We start from the raw sequence: 23,436 nt of genomic DNA on the forward strand, positions 1-23,436 counted from the left end.
AAAGCATTTTCCATGCCCTCGTGCCAGTGTGTGAGTCTCAAGCTGCCCTCTCTGCTTCAGCCCATTGGGTCTTAACAGTCACTTTCAGAAGAACTGAAAGAATGATTTTATTTATAAAACAAGAATCAAATATTACTCCAACATTTTTTTTTTTTTTGCCAGTCCTGGGCCTTAAACTCAGGGCCTGAGCACTGTCCCTGGCTTCTTTTTGCTCAAGGCTAACACTCTGCCACTTGAGCCACAGCGACACTTCTGGTCATTTTCTATATATGTGGTGCTGGGGAATCGAACCCAGGGCTTCATGTATATGAGGCGAGCACTCTTGCCACTAGGCCATATCCCCAGCCCTACTCTGACACTTTTTAAGCCAAAAAGTGAAGGTTGCTTTTTTGGTAAATCCCTTTACACATAGGCATGTGGCAAAAATTAAAATAAGTTTTCCTTGGGGCCAGGCCCGCAGGTACAGTGGTCCCACTATACCTACTTTGCCTGAAGGATGGCACCAACCACAGAGCAATTTAAGGGGTACCCCCAAAATAGTACCTGGAATTCCCTATTTACAAAATCACTTGCTTGAGTCCTGGCATGGATGTTCCTGATCTTTTTAGAACGCCCAGCCTGTTCTCCATTTCTTTAGTGACAAAATTTTACTCATTCTTTAATATTTAATGTGCTAGCCAGCTTTTCAGTGCTATAACAAATGCCTGAGATAAGTCAACTTAATGAGCGGAAAGGGCACCAGGTGCTGGTGGCTCACGCCTGTAATGCTAGCTACCAGACAGGCTGAGATCTGAGGATTGGAGTTCAAAGCCAGCCCAAGCAGAAAAGTCCCCAAAAGACTCTTATCTCAATTAACCACCAGAAAAGCAGAAATGGAATTGTAGCTTAAAGTGTTAGAGCTCCAACCTTGAGCAAAGGGGGAAAAAAAGCTCAAGGGCAGCGCCTGAGCCCTGAGTTCAAGTCCCACAACTTATCAAAGAGAGAGAGAAAAAACACCAGACCCTATATGAAATAAAGCAAAAAAGAGCTGAGGGTTTGTCTCAAGTGTTGACCACCCACCTAGCAAGAAGGCAAATCCTCAAGTCTAAAGTCTAGTACTGCCAAAGGAAACAAAAAACAGGACTAGTGACAATCGAAGTGACCTCTGACAGATGCATGAGATGAAATACTATGCAGACTTAAAAAGAAGGAAATCCTGTCTTGTGCAGCAACATGAATAAATTTGGAGGGTGTCATGTGAAGTAAAGGCCTCCATGATCTCACTCCTGTAAAATTAAGAAAATAATGCACAGAAACAAAAGAATGGAATGATGATCATCAGTGAGTGCCTACAGGGGACAAGGCAAAAGGAGACTGGGAAGGGGATGGTCAAGATTCAGAAAATCTCAGTCCTACAGAAAGAGTAAGTTAAAGATTTACTGTGCCATGTGGTGGCTACAGTTCATATCTGTGGATCCTGTACTTGAAGAAAGAGCTACTGGTAAGTGTGCTCACCACAAATATGGAGTAGTGCTACATTGGTTGTCCTGACACAGCTATAGCACAGTGTGTGCACACACCGGCATCAGGCAGCCTATCCATGGATAGATGGATGGATGGATAGATGGATGGATGGATGGATGGATGGATGGATGGATGGATAAAGTATCCTGGCCAAATATGTCATCTGCAGGAAAATGGATGGAACTGAAACCATGCTCCAATGAAGTAAGCCAGACTCAGAAAGACAAATATCACATGGGGTCTCTCTCACAGAGAATGCGCCCCTTCAAAGCGAATGGCAGGAAGGTGAAACAGGTTTTGTGTGAGGGTGGGTACCAGTGGGGGGGTGGTGTAAAAGGAAAGTACGTGACATGGCAGGGGGAACACACATGCAGGAAAGTAGAACAAAACTGAAGGGAGGAAAGAGGAAGGAGGGGGAAGGAGGGAGGAGATGAAGGAGAGGATGGGTTTGGTCAGGTTCCATTGTGTAAAAGTATGGAAACAGCACAATGACACCCCTTGTACAACTAATGTATATGCTGTTAACATTGGAAACTATGCTAACAATCATGTTAGATGGTATAAATATGTGTTATTTTCATTTAAAGTGGGTGATGGATTGATTTGTTTAAATTAAAATCTCCATGTGCTAAGTCAACCCTCTACAGAGCATTCTGACTTCCTAGCAGGCTTATCATTCTTGTATAGACACATGGTCATCAGACAGACAGACAGACAAATGGATGGGTTACAGACAACAGACACAGATACACACATAGATTATAGTTAGGAAAACAGATAAATGATAGGTAGGTAGGTAGGTAGGTAGATAGATAGATAGATAGATAGATAGATAGATAGATAGATAAGATAGATAAGATAGTTAGACAGACAGACAGATAACAGACAGATATCTTGCTAGCCAGACGGATTACAGACAGATAATAGACACAGATAGATACACAGACAAAAATAGATTGATAGATCAGTAGATAGATGGATAGACAGACAGATAGATAGATAGATAGATAGATAGATAGATAGATAGATAGATAGATAGACCTCTTTATTCTCTAAGACACCGAGAACAGGTTACATACATGATTTCTTTGTATGCTGAACAGGGCCAAATTAGCCCTGCAGATATGGCAGGTAGATGCCACCTGCTTGTCCTCAGCCACCCTTGGCCGGTCACCCTTTGTTCCATGGCATTGGAAGAGATGTCCTATCAGAATGAGTGACACTTCCCCTTCTTTTCTTCTCTCCTTTGAGACTTTACCCCAACATTCTCTTTTTCTCCCCTCTGCCTCTCCCTCCAGTAGTCCTACCTCAACTTCTCCCAGGTGCAAGCCCCTCTCCTCATCCATATGCTGGAGTGGTGGCAGGAATGTGAGTGCTGACAGTTCAGAGGTCAGAGCCCATGGTGACACAGGATAAAAGAGCAGCCACATGAGAAGGGCCCTGTCCCCGAGATACCTGGAATCTACCCAGAGTGAGGGAGACTTTATTTCACAAGAGATGGGATAAGGAAAGAATCAACAGAATTTAAAAATACTTAAATTCAATTTTATTGTCAAGGTGATGTATAGAGGGGTTACAGTTACATATATAAGACCAGAAGTACATTTCTTGTCAAATACATTTTTAACTTAGAGTGATCATTTGTGTCAGAGTTCCAAGACACTCTTAGGTTATATTTACTTTTACTGATTTGCAACACCTTTGCTCCAAGTAAGGTCCAGATGAAAGGCATAGTAAAGAATTCCCATCAGGAATTCCTTCCCCCAATTAACTAACTTTAAAAAAGCAGGGTGGAAAAAAGCTACAAAGAGGGATTTTCGTGTAGGAGCTCTGGGCTGGAAATAACAGGCAGAGGTCAATCGGTTTCACCTCCTTCTGACCTGCTTTTTTTTTTTTTTTTTTTTTTTTTTTTTTGCAGAGTTGGTAAATGGGCAGATTGAGTTTCAGTGTCATAAATCCAGGGCCAGTCCAGGTGGCTGCTTCTGTCCATGGAGGATTTGGTCTCCATAGCAACCAAAGCAACAGGGCAACAGAAGTTAAAATCCTGAAAGAGCATCCCCCTCCAAACTGATACAGCTTTATTAAGAAGAGCAGTATCGCTGCTGTGCTCTTGTATTCCCCTTCCTTTCCACGCTTGAGACTAGTTAACTCACGACAAACAGATGAGGTAACTTTTGAGACCATTTCATCCGAGGAAACTTGGGAGGAGTTGGAAGTACTGTGGTCAAGAGGTGCTAGCATATACCTGTCATCCCAGCTGCTCCAGCAGTAGGGGGTGGAGGAGTGCAGTCTGGGAGAAAGGTGGCAAGACCCTACCTCAAACACAAAATGAGAAGAAAAGTCCGGGTGTGGCTTTCAAGGTAGAGCTTACCTAGCATAGGAAAAGCCCTGGATTTAATTCCAGCACACACACACACACACACACACACACACACACACACACACACTATACTAAGTGGCAAAGGGTAAAGATGAAATTAGATGAATGATTCGTTCTTGCCTGGTGGTTCCTAGAAAGCAGACACTAAAATAATATTAAATACCTGCTATACTTTCAACGTGCTGGAATCTGAATTGCCATAAATCCGTCTGTGTGGTGTTTGGAGGCAGGCCTGTGGGATGGCATGAGGACTGGGTGAGAGGGCATGGGACACTGCGGCCCACAAGACAAGGAAGGGACGTGAGCTGACACGCTTGCTGCTTCTCACCCTGTGACACCCAACACCATGTTAATAGTGGGTCCTCACCAAACGTCAGCCACACGCTGATGCCTTCCAGCTGCCAGCACCAAATGAAGTTCTGCTCTTTCTAAACGATTTGGTCTCAGATATTCTGTGATAGCCACAGAACACAGATTAAGACAGTCCCCCTCCCTTATCTTCCCTTGAATGTCTAATGGGGTACACTTTCCCTCCTCAAAAATATTAGTGCTTTTCTTCTAGACATAAGAGGAAATTCAAATTCATCCTCCTGGCACTGTGGGTTCTTGTTGATGCAGTGCCCATTCACCGTTCAGCCCCACCCTCCTCCATTCCTCCAGCCCAGCCTTGCAGTCTGCACATGCAGCCCCTTCCCCACCACACACTTGTTGTCTGTGGCTCTCCCACCCAGGGCATCCTTCCCCTGTGTGCTTTCTCCACCGGCTGTCACTTCTGCCTTAGGCAACTGCCTCCAGGCCTGTCCTATTGTGCTGGTGTGTATGAAGCAGTGGCATCTCCTCTGCACTCCACACAGGATTAGCATTCACAGGGGGCAGCCCTGGGTCTTATGAGGGCCCCGCATTCACAGACTATGAAGCATGTGCAGGAATAGAGTACCATCTGACATGCAAGTTAGAAACATCCAGGCAAAGGTCTGCCACACATGTCATCCCCAGGCCAGAAAGGCCCTGAAGTCCGGGGGTCACAGGAGGATGATAATGCAGACACCAAAGAGCCAGAGAATGCAAGGCTGGGCAGAAGGGGCTAGAAACACAAGCCATGGCTTAGAAACACAAAGCCCTAGGTTAGCTTGAAAATTTTGATTTAGGTTTAGGTTTAAGGTAGTGGGTTAGTAATCTCTGGGCTGGGGATGCCAGTTGAACTTTAAAAATATGTTTGCAAATGGCATTGTCCCATTTGTAAGGAAATGGAAAGATCTAGAAAAAATTCTATTAAGCAAAGCAAGCCAGGCCCAAAGAAAAGTAAGTTGCATGGTTTCCCTCATTTGTAATAAGTAGAATATGTCTCTGATAGGGGATCACAATAGCCCAATTGCTAAGTGCATAGGACCATAAATATTGAAGCATATCAAAATGAACTCCAAGAATTAGAAACAAAGGGTTCTTGTTTTATCCTGTATGCAGTTATTTCTTTTTTTTTTCTGTTTTAGTTTTCTGTACCTTTTGTTTTGTATATGTTTATCTGATCTGTGGAAGGGAAGGGGAATCACAGAAATAGTAGGACAAAGGATGAACTAATGCAACAATGATTCTCACTAGACACTATGTTGAAAATGAACTACACAACTTGGGGTGGGGGAGAGGAGTAGTAAGGGGTAAGTGGGAGAAAATGAGGGAGGCAATAACAGTGTTTAAAAAGAAATGTGCTCATTACCTTACTTATGTAACTATAACCCCCCTTAATCACCTTTAGAGAGAGAGAGAGAGAGAGTTTACAAATGCTTTCCCATATAATCACTGAATGAGCCAAGGAAAATAATTATGCTTGTTGAGATTTTTTTCAGAGAATTCATAGAAATATAAACAAAGTCACATAGGTCCTTCACTCAGAGCTTTCCAAAGCTTTAATATGTGTGTGCTTAGTGAGACTAAGACAGGACTACAGAAGCCAGTTTTATCAAAGTGTGTTGGTTAGAGAATGCTTTCCTTCAAGAGCTTTCCCCTCGAATGCCTGCAGAACACCCTTGGCAAGTGTTATTTACTCTGCAGCTTCCAAACTGGGAGGACTGGGGAATTATAGAGAGAAAGGGAAATAGTACCTTACCTGACCAAATTTTAAGTGTTGAAAGCAAGAGTACTTTGGATTAAAATAACCAAGGTAACCAAAAAATTCTTCAGGGTATATGTGATAGACCTGCAATCCAATCAACATGATTTGATACTTTTCTCAAATATCCGGTATTTTCAGAATTAAAGATATTGAGTGGATATATCCTAATAAGGCAATTCTTACTTCTTTTTCAGCTTAGGAGAGAGCCCTGCTTTCACAACAGTACCAATTTCAGGGATATCTTGTGTTTTCTACGGGGACAGTTCCTTAAAAACAAAAAGGTTGTCTATTTTATCTCTATTTTGCTTCTCCATGTACATTACAAGTGAAGAAGTCTCTGACCACCTCTGTCCCATTCAGAAATGGGGATTGTAGTCAAAGGTTATACACACATACTGGACAGAAATATTTCAAAACAGAAGACAACACACATAAAGTGACAGCAATGTCAAAGTCAAACAAGAATTCCTTTTTTGTGTTTGTTTTTTGTTTTTTGCCAGTCCTGGGCCTTGGACTCAGGGCCTGAGCACTGTCCCTGGCTTCTTCCCGCTCAAGGCTAGCACTCTGCCACTTGAGCCACAGAGCCACTTCTGGCCATTTTCTATATATGTGGTGCTGGGGAATCGAACCCAGGGCTTCATGAGGCAAGCGCTCTTGCCACTAGGCCATATCCCAAGCCCTAAACAAGAATTCTTTGGGGATGATTTGTCAATTTGTTATCTCGACCTCTTGTACCTTTTTTTTGTAGACTTGACATGATGTCCAGCTAGTCTTTATGCATGGACACCATTGTAATCTAATTTTCTGTTCAGCCTTTTACTCATTTTGCAATAAAGTCTGGACACCACAAACACATGCTCAACATCATGAATAGATGCTTTTTTACTTGGCCTGGATTCTGGAGTTCACAGCCATCAAGCCTGCTGCTCCCATCCCTCAGATGCCTCATTCTACTCCTGTGGTGCCAAGAAGATGCCTTTATTCTCTCAAAAAGACCCTTTTCTTCCTACACCCATTTTGGATTCAGAATCTCCAGGAAGACTTAAGGTATGGCTTTGACGTGGCAATTTTTTCCAGCCAGATGATTGTTAGTATGCACAGAACAAATGATGAGCCAGGAGTCTGAAAATCATGCTGTTTTTAGTTTGGAAAGAAATAATCTGCTTACTGAATCTTGGCCACTTTAATTCAACATGGAGTATGGTTATCAATATGAGCAGTTAGTCACTGGTCTTATCATTCTTATGATGGAGAAGACAGGTGAGCCACTGCAACTGTATCTTATATGTGAACACTTGGACCCTCTGGTCTAAAGCCAATGCCTTTGCGGCATCTCCCTGATTATCCCGGAAGTGATCCATGTCCACAGGGAGGAGCTCACTGGGCTGCCAAGGGTCACCTAGGCCCAGGTAACACCAGGTTATTGTGGCCACGGAAGATCTGCTCTCAGAATTGACCTTGGTTCAAACAACTGACCAGCTCTTGCGAAAGACCTTTGTTTAAACTAGTAAATGAGCCAGATAGAAAAAGAAAAAAAATGTGGGCTGGAGATGAAGCTCAGTGGTAGAATGCTTTTCCCTAACCTGCATAAGACCCTGGGTTTCCTCCCTATATCCCCCCAAAAAACAATGTTTCTTTCTCCCCAAAGAAGAACAAGATAAAATAAGATGACAAACATGAAAGTAGCTTCAGAGTAAACATTGGGCATGAACATCAGAACAATGTTACTCTACTGACTAAATAGATTTTATATATTTTACACACACACACACACGAAATTTTCATCCTTCTTTACTTACTTTGCAAAGAAAACCCCCAAGTTTAACAAGTTTCAACTAAGAAATAGATGAATGTAAAGTTTAGAGCAGGAAGGATGTGGTGTGAAACTCAGGGTACCAGAGGGGTCCTCGCCCTGGCAAGTCCAAGAGTAACAGAGCATTGCAGACGTTGTTCCTTGGGAAGTGCCCAACTACACTAGGGAGAAGATAGGAGGAGCTAGCTATCTACTTCATGTTCATTAGAGAACAAATTGGCTATTAAGTGAAACCTGGGTCCAACCACATGGCACAGACCAACCACGTGGCACAGGTCTCCATGTGGGTTATATACCTGAGGCCTCCAACACGTCTTAAAATTATAGCTGTCTCCATTCCAGTGACCCCCATATATCTATCTCTACATCTGAGGTGATCCTAATGCTTCTTGTCTGGCATTTTGGGCTCACTCACAGACACCAATTCCCACTAAGGGAAACAACAGAATCAGGATAGTTTTATGAAGAGGTAGTTGGTCCTCCACTCCCAAGCTCAATCCCTCAATTTAAGGCCACGACAGACTGGCATTCTGTCTTTCTACACAGCTGCTATGGAACACACTTGGGAACATAACTGGGGTTTCTGACATCAGCTCCGGACCTGAAAGCACCAGCCTTTCTTCTCTGAGTAGAAGCTGAGTTTTCCTCTGGGAAACAATAAAGCAAGCAGAGAATGTGCAGGTGTAACAGGATGTGAGGGTGTTGATGATGGTAGGGTGAGTCCTAGCACTCCTCAGGAAGAGATCATTTATGGCAGCTGCTTTTGACTTCATCGCGATATATTTGGTTCCAAAAATGCAAGGAATGTGCTAGCTGTGCATGTTCATCCATTCTGCTTTCGAACCAGGCTCCTTCCTGCTGAGGTCGGCTTCTAAAATAAATCTGAGCAGCTTGTGGCACAAAAGAAGCACTAAACTCAAAGAGATAGTTTCCACTTGAAACAGATCCTCTCCCAGAATGCACCATGCTCTTCCAGGACCCAGAAACTGGCTCTGACTTTGAAACTGATATTTATGCTTGCTATTAACACTTGTAGCAAAATTCTAGCACTCCATCACCCCCTCCATTTCATGCAGACTATAATACATAGGGCAGGCCGGTGGGTCATGGTAATTTCTGAGCATCCACTACCTGCAACACAAAGTGCTTTTCCCATTTTACTGATGTGCAAATGGAGAGTCCTAGAAAGAAACAACTTGGTCATGCTGAACTACAACATGACAGAGCAGAAATTTAAAACTAGCTCTTCTAATACAACAAAGCTAGTTGTGTTATGTCAGATGGAATCCTCTTTGTCCCAGAAGTTGACTGTTTTGTAACTGTCAAGAAAGGTGAACAGTATTCAATGAGATAAACATTGTTTTGCATTGAGTTGCAATTTAAGAAAAGTACATAAAACCAACAATTGTTATTAACATGCAAACAATCCTTTAGTAAAATTAATGATGACAAAGAGAAATCTTTTCTCAGGTTAAATTGCATATCTTTGGGGGGGGGAATTAATTTTTAAGTGTAATGTATGGGAGGGAATGAACCTCAAAATACAGAGTTCTTTTCCTGGGTAAGAACTAATGGCCAAGTTAAAACCAAGTGGAAAATGGGACAATTCCACCATCTAGTGGCCAAACTGAGGCATTGCTGGTAGACCACTGCCACAAATACCCACAACTTGAGCCTGGAGACTCTAAAATTGACCAACATAATGTCTGGTGACAATAATGGGAAACAAAGAGCAGATTAACAGAAAAAAATAGGATATATTCTTCTCTTTGAATGTTCACTTTGAAGTTGTATGCCAGGCATTATCTCATGACCTATTCAGGAAACTAAGATCTTACAATCAGGATTCAAAGACACCCCAGGCAGAAAAGTCCATGAGGTTATTTCAAATTAACCAGTAAAAAGTTGGAAGTGGCACTGTGGCTCAGGGGAAAGAGTGCCAGCTGAGAGAGAGGGGGGACACAACACCTAGGTTCTGAGTTCCAGCCCAAGAACTAGCAATAAATAAATAAAGAGTAAGTAAAAAAATATTGGAGACTAACATGAGTTCTTGCCTGAACAATCTGCTGAGTCTTGCTAATGTCAAGGTTTGTTCTGTAAACTAATGAGAGTTCATATTAAGACTTTTATCGAATCAAGAGTCAATCTTAGATGTTCTTTTCTTTTTCTATTTTTTTTTTTTTTGCCAGTCCTGGGGCTTGAACTCAGGGCCTGAGCACTGTCCTGTCCCTGGCTTCTTTTTGCTCAAGGCTAGCACTCTACCATTTGAGCCACAGCACCACTTCTGGCTTTTTCTATATATGTGGTGCTGAGAAATTGAACCCAGGGCTTCTTGTATACGAGGCAAGCATTCTTGCCACTAGGCCATATTCCCAGCCCTTTAGGTGTTCGTGTCTTAAAAGCCAGAAGCTGTAGATTTGAAAACTCCAGCCCTCTTGTTTGTCCACTAAATTTCTCTCTACATGCCTATACAAGTCTAACCAGGCCTTGTTCATCACCCTAAGGTTGTCTTCATTTCACATTATCTTCACATTACCTCTGGTCCTCTAAGAAGCAGGTGGCAATAAATCCGAAGATTAATGCCTTGTCATAATTCTCAGCAAGGATGAAATAGTTTTCCCATTACAAAACTATTACTTCACAAGCCAACCATAAAAAATCCAACTAGAATACTCTCTTGCATTTTGCCCAAGAATTTTAAACATTTATGCTTGGTAAAAGGCGAAAGATTTATACAATCTGAAGAGAAACCGGAGTATACATTTATGCTTGGGAAGGAAGTGCATTTAGTAATTTTATAATTCTTATGTTGAAATGGAGAAGTTATTTAGTGAACAAGAAAATACACTTCAGTCTGGCGATTACAGGAACAAAAATACGTGAGTATAAGTGAAAACTGCCACCTGGCACAGCAGTGTGATGTTACGAGGCCACATTCCAACAAACTGGGGCATTGGCAGTGACTGCCTAGCTCTTCCTCCGTCTCCTGGGGCAGGGTGCTGCTCAGCCGGGGTGGATACCCAACACTACCATCAGAACTCCCCATCAAAAATTCAGTCATACTTCCATGTGACCATTCCAGTCCTGAGTTGCTTTTTAATGCTAATGCCATCTGGTCTTTATCTAAACATCTTATTGTAAGTCAGAGCTTCCAGAATATCCTGTAGAAACCAATATAGTGGGAAGGGGATACAAGTAACAGAACCGGAAACCCCCAACTAAGCAGGTAGCTGTGTGGCCTTGAGAAGTTTTGTGCTTTCTCTGGACCTCAAATGGTTCCTCTGTAAACCGAAGAGGAAGTGGCCGCCATACCCCTCTGGAAGGAGGAGGGGCATTACCACAAGTGACAGCATGCTTCCTGAGAAGTCAGAGAGCCCAATACTCCAGAAAGCTTTCAAAGACAGGTTTATTCATATCTAAGTGCATGAAATTGAATACAGAAACATTATTAAAATACTGTATATTACAAACTTTTAATCCAATAAATTCTGCATAATGACACTTCAGTGCTGGATTCACGTGGAGCCGGTGTTTTGTGTTGGGAGTAGAGTTCACCCTGTATATCACAAAGAGGAGAGAGCCACGTGCGGACCTGGATACGGCCCTGTGTGCAGATGCTGTAGAAGTTGTGCATTGTTCCTTAATTTAAAGCAATGAACTGGAACCTAGGTTTTGTCTTTGTAGATGAATTTTCTATAGTCAAAAAATAACTTGCATATGTTTATTGCTGCCCTTTGAAGAAAATGAGTGGTGAAAAATAATTTAAAAGAAAAGAACAACATCTCTAAGGCTAACCTGATACTTACTGCAATTGAAATACTTAAAATTCACTGCAAAATCTGTTCTCCAGGAAATTGTTCTATATACACAATGAGATTTGTACATGAATTGGGAAATAAAAAACTGCTTATATAAAATTAAAAATCAATAATATACAATATTTACAGTTAGGCATTTCATATAAACATAGTCTTTTTAAAATAATCCTTCAAAATTAAGCTGTATTATGTAAACATGCAGTATAGGTAACTCATACAGTGTAGGTTAGTCTTAAAGAAGGGGAAACTGTTTACATAATGCAGGCCACTTCACAAAATTCACTTTTGTGTTACTCTCCAGTGTTTCCTCTTCCTGTCATTAAGCTTCACAGTACATTTAGTAATTCTAGAGTAAAAATAAATCCCTGATGGTAAACGTATTTCTAAGGGTCACATAAAGTGTCTGCCTTTATATTACAATATAAAACACAGTTCACATGAGAGTCAAGTTCACAACAAAACTAAATGTTAAAAGCCACAGTTAGTTTGACTACTTCTCCCCCATTTCATACTTACTTGGAAAACAAAACACAGGAAAATGTCACAGCACGGAAAGGTAATGAAAGTCATCAACCAGGCAGGGGCCAAGTGACTAATTTCTAGTGATGTAAGAAGTCAGGAGCTAAGACCTGTTTGAAGGACACCTTCCCAACCTCTGAATTCCTAATCCCAGGGGATGTATGCAGAGCCAAGCCCGAGTCTCACTAAATCCACTCCACAAAAGTATCTCAACTTTCAAGGCAGTAAGGCATCATTTAGCTTGGTAAAATGGTAGTAAGAGTTAACAGATTTGAAAGTAAGCCTCTTAATAGCTTTCAGGTAAATAGTATAAATAGTTTAACCAGTTGTTAACTAAGATAAAAGTTGACCCCTCATCTCAGAAAAACTATATTCAGACACTAATACTTAGGGTAGAACCATATACATGTTTTGCCAAGTTATACTTCTGAAATGAAAAATGCCATAGGGTTTCCTATTTTCTCATCTAAACATGAAAACGTGTGTTCTGGGAAGAGCCCCACCATGTTTTTAAAGCTCCATGATAAATCACCCAATATCACAAACTCCAAGCAAGTATTAACAATGAAGTCTATCAACTTATCCAGTACTGAAAGTAAATCATGCCCATTACTATTCAAACAAGTGCCTCGATGTTGCCTCTTAAGGAGAAAAACTTCAAAATATTCTATCCCACAGATACTTCATGATTAAATGCAAATACTTCAGTTTTACAGAGGACTGTGCTAGGCACAATGGCTCATGCCTGTAATCCCAACTACTTAGGAAACAGATAACAAGATTGTAGTTAGAGGCCAGCCAGGGGGAAAATTTTTTTTAATGAGATCCCATCTCAATTAATAAGCATACTTGTGATTACCGCTGTGAAAGGCTACAGGTAGAGGATCGTGGAATGAAACTGGCCCAGGCAAAATATTGAGACCTTACCTGAAAAATAAGCAATGCCCAAAAAGAATGGGAGAGGGCTGGAGGTATGGCTCAAGTGGTAGAGTGACTACTTCACAAGCACAAGGCCCTGAGTTCAAACCCCATTACCACACACATACACACACAGAGAGACAAAAAGAAAGTAATTCAGGTGGTGGTACTTATCAGTCTCAAGGAGGAAGATCACAAATTTGAGGTCAGCCTGGGATATACAGGCTTAAAAAAAATACAAGAATAACAAGAGTAACAATCACAAAAAAAAAAAAACACTAAAAAAATTTTAAGACAGAAAATTTTCATCATCACTGGTACACTAACACTAGCACTCATTTAAACAAGGTTCTTAAAAAGTGATGATTTCTGATGAATATTATTTAGGAAAGAAGTATTTAGGAAAAAGAAGTCCATGGTTATGAATTTAGCTTATCATGTGTCTTAGTTCCTCTTTCCATGTATATTTGTCATACTATTTGACAGTTTCCATTACAGAGCTAAATAATGGGGAGAGTAAGTTACTAGCAAGGGTAGGCATATTACACAACTGGGTACAGTGGAGCATGGAAAGACAGACAGAGCTTCATGTCATCCATTCCAACTTGTCTGTACCTATTTCCCAACAACAGCTCCAGAACCAAAGGTACTGGATCCTCTCCTCTAAACCAGAACTTCAGCTTCTACCAACCAATTGTACATAAAGGGCTTGAAATGTGGCCTAGTGGTAGAGTGCTTGCCTCATATACATGAAGCCCTGGGTTCAATTCCTCAGCACCACATATATAGAAAAAGCCAGAAGTGGCGCTGTGGCTCAAGTAGTAGAGTACTAGCCTTGAGCAAAAAACAAAAAACAAAACAGGGACAGGCCCTGAGTTCAAGCCCCAGGACTTGAAAACAAAACAAAACAAAACAAAAAAACCCTCCCAATTGTACATACATTTAGACTATAATGTATGACATCTGTTTGGGAAGATTCTAATAAAACTGATAAATTCATTCCGCAAATCAAGTAAGGGATGTGCAAGCTCAACAGATGTGCAATTGATTGGAAAGAGCATGACCCTGGACCCCTAGCATGGGAAGAGATGGGTACCATTTATAGCTCAGTTCACTCAGAAATCTGCATGTTGCCACTAAAAGGGAATGAACCAGCACATCTTCACACACTTTATATATCAAGCATTACTTCTTCCAAATAAATTCACAACTGTGTTTCAAGATAATTAAATTTAGCAAATTCTTTATATCTACATGGAACAGAAATCCTCTGGTTAGAAAAGCAAACTCACCATACATGCACATACACACAGGCATGTACACACCAGTGAAATCTGACTTCAAATGGGTTGTGGTGAGAAGATCCCACATCTAAAAGGTGGAGCACTGAGAAATCACACAAGATCAGCCTTGTACAGGGTGGTGTGCAGGCTTATCAGAAGGATGGAGTTGTATGTGCATAACCAATGAGCTTCATCAATGCATCTTTTGTGAGTTTCCATGCCAACATTTCTTCCTCTCTGTAAACTGCTGTCTGCTACAAAATGGAACTACACATTGTTTAAAAAAATTAATATTTTAATCAATGGTATACTTTCTATCCTGTTACTTCCTGGGTTCTAAAGTGGACATACATTTAATCTATTGGTGATTCCTTTTAGGTTAAAACAAAACCACCACCCTCCGGAACCAACAAGGACCTTGTTCCACAGAAGAAGGGCTGAGGACACAGGGCTGTGTTCTTGTGGAATTGCCTCTACTCTGTCACCTGTACCCCCAGAGACAGACGGATGCAGGGGAACAGAAAGGCTGTATCTTACCTCTAAGACAAGAATAACCATTTGCATAACATAGTCAAGAATATTCTGAGTGAATCAGAGAAGTAGGGGAGGTGTAGTCAAGAAGAAACTGTTGGCGTCCTTGACTGCTTCCCTAGTTTAATCAGTGGTAACCAGAGTCTGTAACTTCATCCTGTTTGTCCTGGCCTCTCCCACCACTAGCAGCTCTCTAGTGTTCTTAAAGGTCTGGTGATTTTTAAAATAAAGGGATAGAGACAAGGTGATGGAAGTAAGATTGTAAGAAATAAATTTTCCAGTTTTCTTCTTACAATTTATGGAGAAAAGGTAAGGAAATGGGAGAAAATAAGACGATTCTACAAAACAAAATATTCCATTGGTATTGTAAAATGTCATTTTAAAATTCTGAATATTGAGCATCTACCATCAGGTAGGCAGGCGTTGATCACAAAGCCACAGGAGGTATCAAGAGTATGGAGAGTGAACTGAAGTTTCAAGAGACTAATTGTTTGCTCAGACCAAGCAGCAAGTGGCCAAGCCTGGACTCAAGCCTGTGCCACTGCACTGAGGCCCTGTGTCCGCAAATCACAGCAGTGGATTTTCGGCCATTCAAACTCTAATTAGTGGACAAACTGGAAAAATTGCAAGGGTGGAGGGCAGAAAGAGGATGTGGATGCCCAACTAGAATGGATTTGAAGTTGTTCTTCTGGCTGTAGAGTGAAGGGCTGAACCCCATGGTGGTCAGCTCTGTACTCACAGGAAACAATACTCTGCACCAAGCGCATCTCTCATAGGTCTTTACAGAAGCTAGTTCCCTGCATGTGGATGCCAGCCAGGACTACACTAGAGTGGTGGGTCTACTTTCCCTGTCTTAATTACAGCTTCCCTGAATCCTTTTGTCAACAATAATCTTTGCTTTTACATGATCCCTGTTCCCTCCCTCACAGAGAGAACATATACAAGCTAATCCATGTCTTTATTTCTCTTGCTTAAAGTACAAACAAAACGCTTGTGGGTTGGAAATGCTGCAGTGGAAGCTTGTGCTGTAGTGTTAGGATGGTGGACTAGGTGAGGAACTCTGATGCTGTGTGGTGACCCGGAAGCTCCATAGGACAAGGAAGCCACAAGTTCTGAGTGCAGGAGCCAGGCATGCCAGGGGAACCATGCCTCTGGCAGAGCTGATTCATTAAACTGCCTTATAAAAGCTTTTAGTTTTCTCTGCAGTTTTTCTTAAACCTTGCGATATAAATCTATGGATATTTCTAGCCCAGGGCGTTATATAACTTTGGATACACAGGAGTTCCCTCTCTGGGAAAGTGACTTCACTCTAGATGATATTTTAGTAAACACTTATAAAATAAAGAAGTGTCAACTGTACAGCATTTCCCTCTTTCCTTCTAGCATTTACCACAGAGAAAAATCACATATAAAATTTAAGAACCTGTAACTCAACTATGCCTAATAAAGGCTTTTGTCATGTGTCTCCCATGCTACTAAACCAAGAAACAAATCTCCCCAATTCGCAAGTCTCAAATACCCTCAAATCTATTTAATCAATCATTCAACTGAACAAATAAAGCAAATTCTCCACTAGACTATGAAAATGATCATTAAACAAAGGTTTTCCAATTATATTGTATCATATATAGCTCTCTATATATGTTTACAATATGTATGTGTGCGTCTCTCTCTATATATCTTTAAACACTTCTTGTTTCTAAGAAACCTTCTTTTTTTTTTTTTTTTTTTTTTGCCAGTCCTGGGCCTTGGACTCAGGGCCTGAGCACTGTCCCTGGCTTCTTTTTGCTCAAGGCTAGCACTCTGCCACTTGAGTCACAGCGCCACTTCTGGCCGTTTTCTGTATATGTGGTGCTGAGGAATTGAACCCAGGGCTTCATGTAAACGAGGCAAGCGCTCTTGCCACTAGGCTATATCCCCAGCCCCAGAAACCTTCTTTTTTGAAATCTGAGTATGAAGAGTTAAAACAATTTCATAAATTCACACTATTCAACTACACTTAAAAATATCAGTGACGGCTGCACAAAATCCCAACAGAAATAATGGAGAACAATAAAGAAACTAAAATGCCCTGCCCCCTTTGTGGTGGGTACACACGTGTGCATGCCCCCGTGTGTGTGTGTGTGTGTGTGTGTGTGTGTGTGTGTGTGTGTGTGTGTGTATGGCACTGGCATGCGCATGCAAACGTGAGCATGTGCACACACAATGTAAATCAACTTGACAATAAGTTAACTGTAGGACACTTACAAACTATTAACCACACAATTATTCTTTCATTCTACAGTAAAAGTACGAATTTAAAATCTCTTTGGTCCATTCATTCATATATTCAACGTGTCCAAGTTAGTTTCTCGTTAATTTTGGACTATGAACCATGTGCTCCATGTTAGTTTACATGAAGACTTTCTTAAAATAAGCATGTTCAAATAAATATTCACTCTAAATATGAAACAATTTCCTTATATTACTGGTAATTCTTCTAAAAATGTACAAATCCATCAAATCATTGATATAATAGCCAAAGGACAAGTCTAACAGAAAAGAAGAAATCAAAATGATGTGGAAAAAGTTCTGCCTAAATTTAATTGGAGAAAACATCAGGAATATAGAATATGTATGAAATGATAGTAGCATGTATGTAATAAAAAGAATCAACTGTAAGATTTACTTCTAGGCTCTCAAAGAATGCATAGTTGGTTTATTGTTCCATTCTTTGTTGTTGTTGTCAGAAACTCAAAGCCAGTGTCAGAAAAATCTCTAAACTTGATTTCTATGTTGCCTTAAGTACCCCCAACTCCTCAGTAAGTTGATACAACTTTGTTGTTGCTGCTGTTGCTTTTAGTAGGAAAAGAAAGTATATGTGTGTCACAAGAGTCTCAAATTTAAATGGGATCTAACAGAAACCTATTTTTTAATTCAGTTAAGCAAAGAGGCTAGGGTGTGAGATTATTTTTTTAGATTGGTCTTACCTTCATATTCTGTGCAGTGGTGCTTCCTTTGAGTTAGCACAAGTAGACTCCCCAAAAAGTTTCAATTCAATTGGGGTCTGTGTTTTCCCTACTTCTTAAAATGTTTTACACAAAAGACATTTCCATTTTTAACAAATGTAATTCCCAATGCTATTAAACTTAAATAACTTATAAAGTTAAATAAACTTAAATCATACCAGCATAAATTAAGAACTAAACCACTGAAATGAATCACTCAGGTACACATTCTATACTCTATTGCTATACTGAGACTAAATGTCAAATTTCACAATTAGTCACTAAATTCCCCAATTTTTACTTAGCAGAATGACGACACTACCACACATCCAAAATAAGACAGTTTATTATTCTTCCTATATAACTTACTTCTTATCTATAAAGGAGGCTTTTTTATTTCCAGAGCCTAATTTAGGCCACTCTATAAACAATGAATACTCCAGAATAAAAGATTGTTTGCTTTGTTAAAAATCAAGGTACCTGCAAGAAGCAATTCAATGCCACTGCAGCACTAACTCTCCAGGTGTTTTCTCCATGAGTTACAAGGCAAAACCTTAGTGTAGGAGGTCACAGAATGCAACATGCATTTCAGACATTTTTCTTACAAAATTTATAAGAATATTTTCAAATTATGTTTTTATGACACACAAGTGACAATGTACGTGACCCAAAAAGGTTTTGAGTTCATATAAATAGTATGTTATATATGAGGGAAACTATTAAAAGTGTGTTAAGTTAGTCAAAAGTATGCACCCTACACATCTACTGCAAGTCCTTAAAACAGATGAGCCAGTCTTCCACTTAAAAGACTGTTATTTTCCATATAAATTAAATAATAACACTAAACATCACAACCCTAAATTCCAGAACTGCTCAGAATTACAACCAGTTTCTCTTATATTCAACACTTGGTTATTCTGCACTCCTATTAGCATTATAGAAGAGAGCTCTTTCTAGATTACCTCAATTGTGTCAAGTATGTTCACAGCTCTCATCTGTGTCTACTCTTACACACTGTCACATGATCGATGTTAACAAAAAGAAAAAAGAGTTTGGCACATATGTCGACTTCTCCAAACGTCCCCGTAACTTAACACTGTTGAGAACGATGATTTCCACACCAAGGTTAACCTGATTGGCAGCTGCACACGGTGCTTTTCTTGTGGCTTCACAAAGTGTCCCGGTGCACCTTGCCTGGAGGGAGGCACATAAGGTGCAGTGCAGTAGTGCAATCACTGGAACGCCAGAGGGCAGGCTTTCCACACGGCTCAAGGTCTTCCTTATGGTCTGATGTGCTGGGCCCACACCTGTACAATTTCATTTCCTCTCATGAATGCCATTTTTCAGGGAATCTGTACATGTTTCCTTACGTGAAATGAGACATTCCTCAGAAACCTCAGAGTGTAGCGAGGATCCTTGAAAAGGAGATGATTAATGTCAACACAGTCTGCCCAATGCCCCACACCAATGCTTCCAGAGGGGCCATGTTCTTCCCTGCGACTCTGTAAATGCCCGCCACTGCGGCACCTGCGTGAAAAACAAGCAGCGGTTCATCATTCCACAACCAGTGCGCTGCACCTTATCCCAGCAGAATACCTGACACTTATTCTCGCTCAGCGCTCTTCTACATTTCTGCTCGACTTATCCTACCCTAACACAATTAACCACTAAATCAAAAAGCAGCTTTTTCTGTTCAACTGAAAGGTACATAATGTAGTACATGCTTCATACACAATATCAAATATGCTTGTAAGGATTAGTAATTTGCTACTGTAATCTTTCCCCTGAGCAGATCTCATCAACCTTTAATAAACATTCCTATATAATCTACTGGTAATTATACATGATGTACATGCAGAAAAGCTATATAATTTAACATAATTCTTAGAAAAATATTTAATCTTAAAGTATTTTTACTTGATTAAATAAATGACTTAATTTTCTTTTTAAAAATTTATTTATTTCTTTATTGTCAAAGTGATGTATAGAGGGGTTACAGTTTCATACGTAAGGCAGTAGGTAGACATAGGAATATATGGTACTTAACAATGTACCATATAAGGTAGTTTATTGAACTTTTTAATGTAAGTTACTTGGAGACTAGTGTTTTGACAACAATAAAAATGAAAAGTGAACTTGATCTTTATTCTAGAGATCAACAGAGATCAGTTTAGACAACAACCACTTTCCAGAAGAGTTAATGCTAGAGTTATGAAGGCCTCAGAGCCTCTTTGCTTCAATATTGCCCCTTAACACAGTATATATAATGACAGAATATCTCGGTAACTAATTTTTAAAGTATATTCTCAAACCATAAAGACAGAAATGTTTAAATTGTGGTATGATGTCGCACAGATTGAGATGGTCTTAAAACCATTTCTCTAGAAAAAAAAAACACACACACACACACAAAAAACTGTTTACTAGATATCCTAGAACGCTTAAGCAAAAGAACCCAAGGAGAGAAATATACAATTGAATAACATTGAATTGACAATTCATTGAGATACAAACCTATTTAGTAAAAATTAACAAAAGATGTCATTTTTAATTCTTTTTAAAACTTTATTATTTGTTTATTTTGGCCAGTCCTGGGCCTTGGACTCAGGGCCTGAGCACTGTCCCTGGCTTCTTTCTGCTCAAGGCTAGCACTCTGCCACTTGAGCCACAGTGCCACTTCTGGCCGTTTTCTATATGTGTGGTGCTTGGGAATCGAACCTAGGGCTTCATGTATATGAGGTGAGCACTCTTGCCACTAGGCCATATTCCCAGCCCTAACTTTCAATTCTTTTGTTTTGTTTTGTTTTTGTTGCCAGGCCTGGGGTGTGGCCTCAGGGCCTGAGCACTGTCCCTGGCTTCTTTTTGCTCAAGGCTAGCACTCTACCTCTTGAGCCACAGAGCCACTTCCAGCTTTTTTCTATATATATGGTGCTGAGGAATTGAACCCAGGGCTTCATGTATACAAGGCGAGCACTTTACCACTAGGTCATATTCCCAGCCCCAACTTTCAATTCTTTTTTTTTTTGGCCAGTCCTGGGCCTTGGACTCAGGGCCTGAGCACTGTCCCTGGCTTCTTCCCACTCAAGGCTAGCACTCTGCCACTTGAGCCACAGCGCCGCTTCTGGCCGTTTTCTGTATATGTGGTCCTGGGGAATCGAACCTAGGGCCTCGTGTATACGAGGCAGGCACTCTTGCCACTAGGCTATATCCCCAGCCCCCAACTTTCAATTCTTGATTTCAAAAAAGATAACTAAGGATTTACCTCACTTAAAATCTCCCAAATAAAACTTAGCTTGGTGCTGGTGGTTCATATGCATAGAGTACTACTCAGGAGACTGAGATCCAGAATATTGCCATTCAAAGCTAGCTGAGAAGAAAAGTCTGTGAGATTCTGGTCCCCAAAGTAATCACCAAAATGTAGGGCTAGAGGCATAACTCAAGTGGTAGAGCAACAGCTAAACAGGCTAGCCAAGTGAGCAAGCATGAGGCTCTGGGTTCAAGCACTAGTAATTTTAAAAAGTTACTTCATTGTGTCTTTTCTAGTATTACTCAGTGAGATGTAAATGTGGACAAAGCAAAATGCCAATCTATGCCAAGAATTGTCAGAAACATGCTGGGAAATAAAAGGAAATTAAGATAGTGCTACATACTATATCTTGCTAGGAACTTGACAAATATGATCTCATTTAAACATCAAACCCACCCTTAGATATATATCCACCTAACTGAAAAGGTTTAATTACTAGCCCAAAGAAGTAGAGCAAGTAAAAGTGCTAGGATATCATTACAGATTTGTCTGGCTATAAATCCCAAGTCATAGTATCATTTCATGTCTATACTATGTGAAAAAAGAACAAGTACCTCATGAAATTATCAAGCCACTAATAATCACCTTAACATCAAATAAAATTCCTCATGTCAGCCGCATTTACTTAAGCAAGTAAGAAAACCATTTACACAATGGGGATTATATACTGAAATTTCAAAACAAGATGACATCCTTTAGGCTTTTAAAGAATTTTCCCTCTTTTGTTCTCATAAACTATGTTAACGTAAACCTGAAGAACTGTACTCTTGTTTTTTCCTTGGCTTTATATAACATTACCATAACTGTATTCAATTTTAGAAAAATAGTTTTGCCTCATCACTCTTGACACTAAACATTTTATTGTGATCCAAGTGAAGGAAAATAAAATAAATTACTAGCAAGGTACAGGTGGCTCACATTTGTAATCCTAGATACTCAGGAGGCTGAGATCTGAGGACTGCAGTTCAAAGCCAGCCCAGGCAAAAAGTCTGTGAAACTGTTATTCCCCACTAGCACTCTATACAACTCAAGTGGTAGAGCCCTAGTTTAAACATTGAAAATAACAACGAAACAAATCCGAAAGGACAGCTTCCAGGCCCTGAGTTCAAGCCCCAGGACCAGCACAAAAAAAAAAAGAAAGAAAGAAAGAAAGAGAAAGAAATGTCAGACAGGGTGGGATATGACAAACCATTTGTCAGCTCAAATTACCCATGTTTACATAAGGTTAGGAGTCTGAATTTTAAACTTAGATTATATGGACAAAATCCAAGTTTTACCACTTCCTAAATTGTTATGCTGGGCCATCATTTTACCATTATGGAAGATTAGGAGATGATACTCTAAAGCACTGAGAACAGGAGCTTGTCTTAGCATTTCTGACTTCATAAATTTTGCCTAATTGTCCTAGTGGTAATCACTGGTTTACCATTCAACAAATGGTATTAGAAAAATTATTACGTAGAAGAAATAAATTTAGGTTCCTACTTCACACCATTCCCCAAAGTAAATTTCAGATGAATTAATAAACTAAATGCTAAAAATAAAATTACAAATGTAAACTTAGAAATGTATCGTTAAACTGGGCACTAGTGGTTCACACTTAAAATCCTAGCTACTCAGGAGGCTGAGCTTTGAGGATTGCAGTTCAAAGCCAGCCCAGGCAGGAAAGTCCATGAGATTCTAATCGCCAATTAACCACTAGGAAAGTGGAAATGGAACTAGAGATCAAAGTGGTAGAGTGCTAGCCTTGAGAAAAGGCCTCAAAGACAGTGCCCAGGCCAAGTTCAAGCCTCAAGACTGACAAAACAAAAGCAAAACCAAGAAAAGTATGTTTAAAATCCTATGAAAACGGCTGTTAAGACCACACACACACACACACACACACACACACACACACACACACAAATCTATAAGCCCTTGACATCAACATTTATATTCAGTTATACTGATTTATATTCCAGTAATTTCACATTCTCAGAATTATTTACTTTTTTTTTCTTTCTTTATCAATCTGGTGTGTGAGTGATGCTCCAAAATTATTTATTATTACCCTGGTAACAAACATGATCATGCTTTACTTCAAATACTATTGGCTGTTAAGGTTCCCACTTCTTTGAAATGCTTTACAAACTATTTTTCTAATGTCTTGTCTTTTTCTTATTTGACTCAAATTTTTAGCTATATAGTTTAGGTATTAATCTTTCTGAACTTATACTTAAAAAGTATCTTTCTCCAATGTATGCTTCAGTCCTCACTCTCTCTAAGGC

At 40.1% G+C, this 23,436-nt stretch overlaps 1 protein-coding gene and 1 long non-coding RNA gene across 3 annotated transcripts in view; one reads left to right on the forward strand and one right to left on the reverse strand.

Moving 5' to 3' along the window:
• Positions 1-675: 675 nt before the first annotated feature.
• LOC125353029 lies at positions 676-12,398 on the forward strand. The gene is made up of 3 exons (XR_007211240.1): positions 676-688; positions 3,424-3,426; positions 12,313-12,398. It is a non-coding gene; the product is annotated as an uncharacterized LOC125353029 (long non-coding RNA).
• Positions 12,399-17,054: 4,656 nt separating this feature from the next.
• Positions 17,055-23,436, reverse strand: part of Tmem170b (transmembrane protein 170B) — a 30,277-nt gene continuing 23,895 nt past the window's right edge. For both annotated transcript variants that reach the window (XM_048348480.1, XM_048348479.1), the window contains one exon: positions 17,055-19,389. In XM_048348480.1, coding sequence (XP_048204437.1) covers positions 19,259-19,389 — 131 coding nt within the window. In that variant the 3' untranslated portion in view covers positions 17,055-19,258. The remainder of the gene's footprint in view (positions 19,390-23,436) is intronic.

This window comes from Perognathus longimembris, chromosome 6 (genome assembly GCF_023159225.1).
Source record: "Perognathus longimembris pacificus isolate PPM17 chromosome 6, ASM2315922v1, whole genome shotgun sequence".
In the NCBI taxonomy this organism is placed as follows: Eukaryota; Metazoa; Chordata; class Mammalia; order Rodentia; family Heteromyidae; genus Perognathus; species Perognathus longimembris.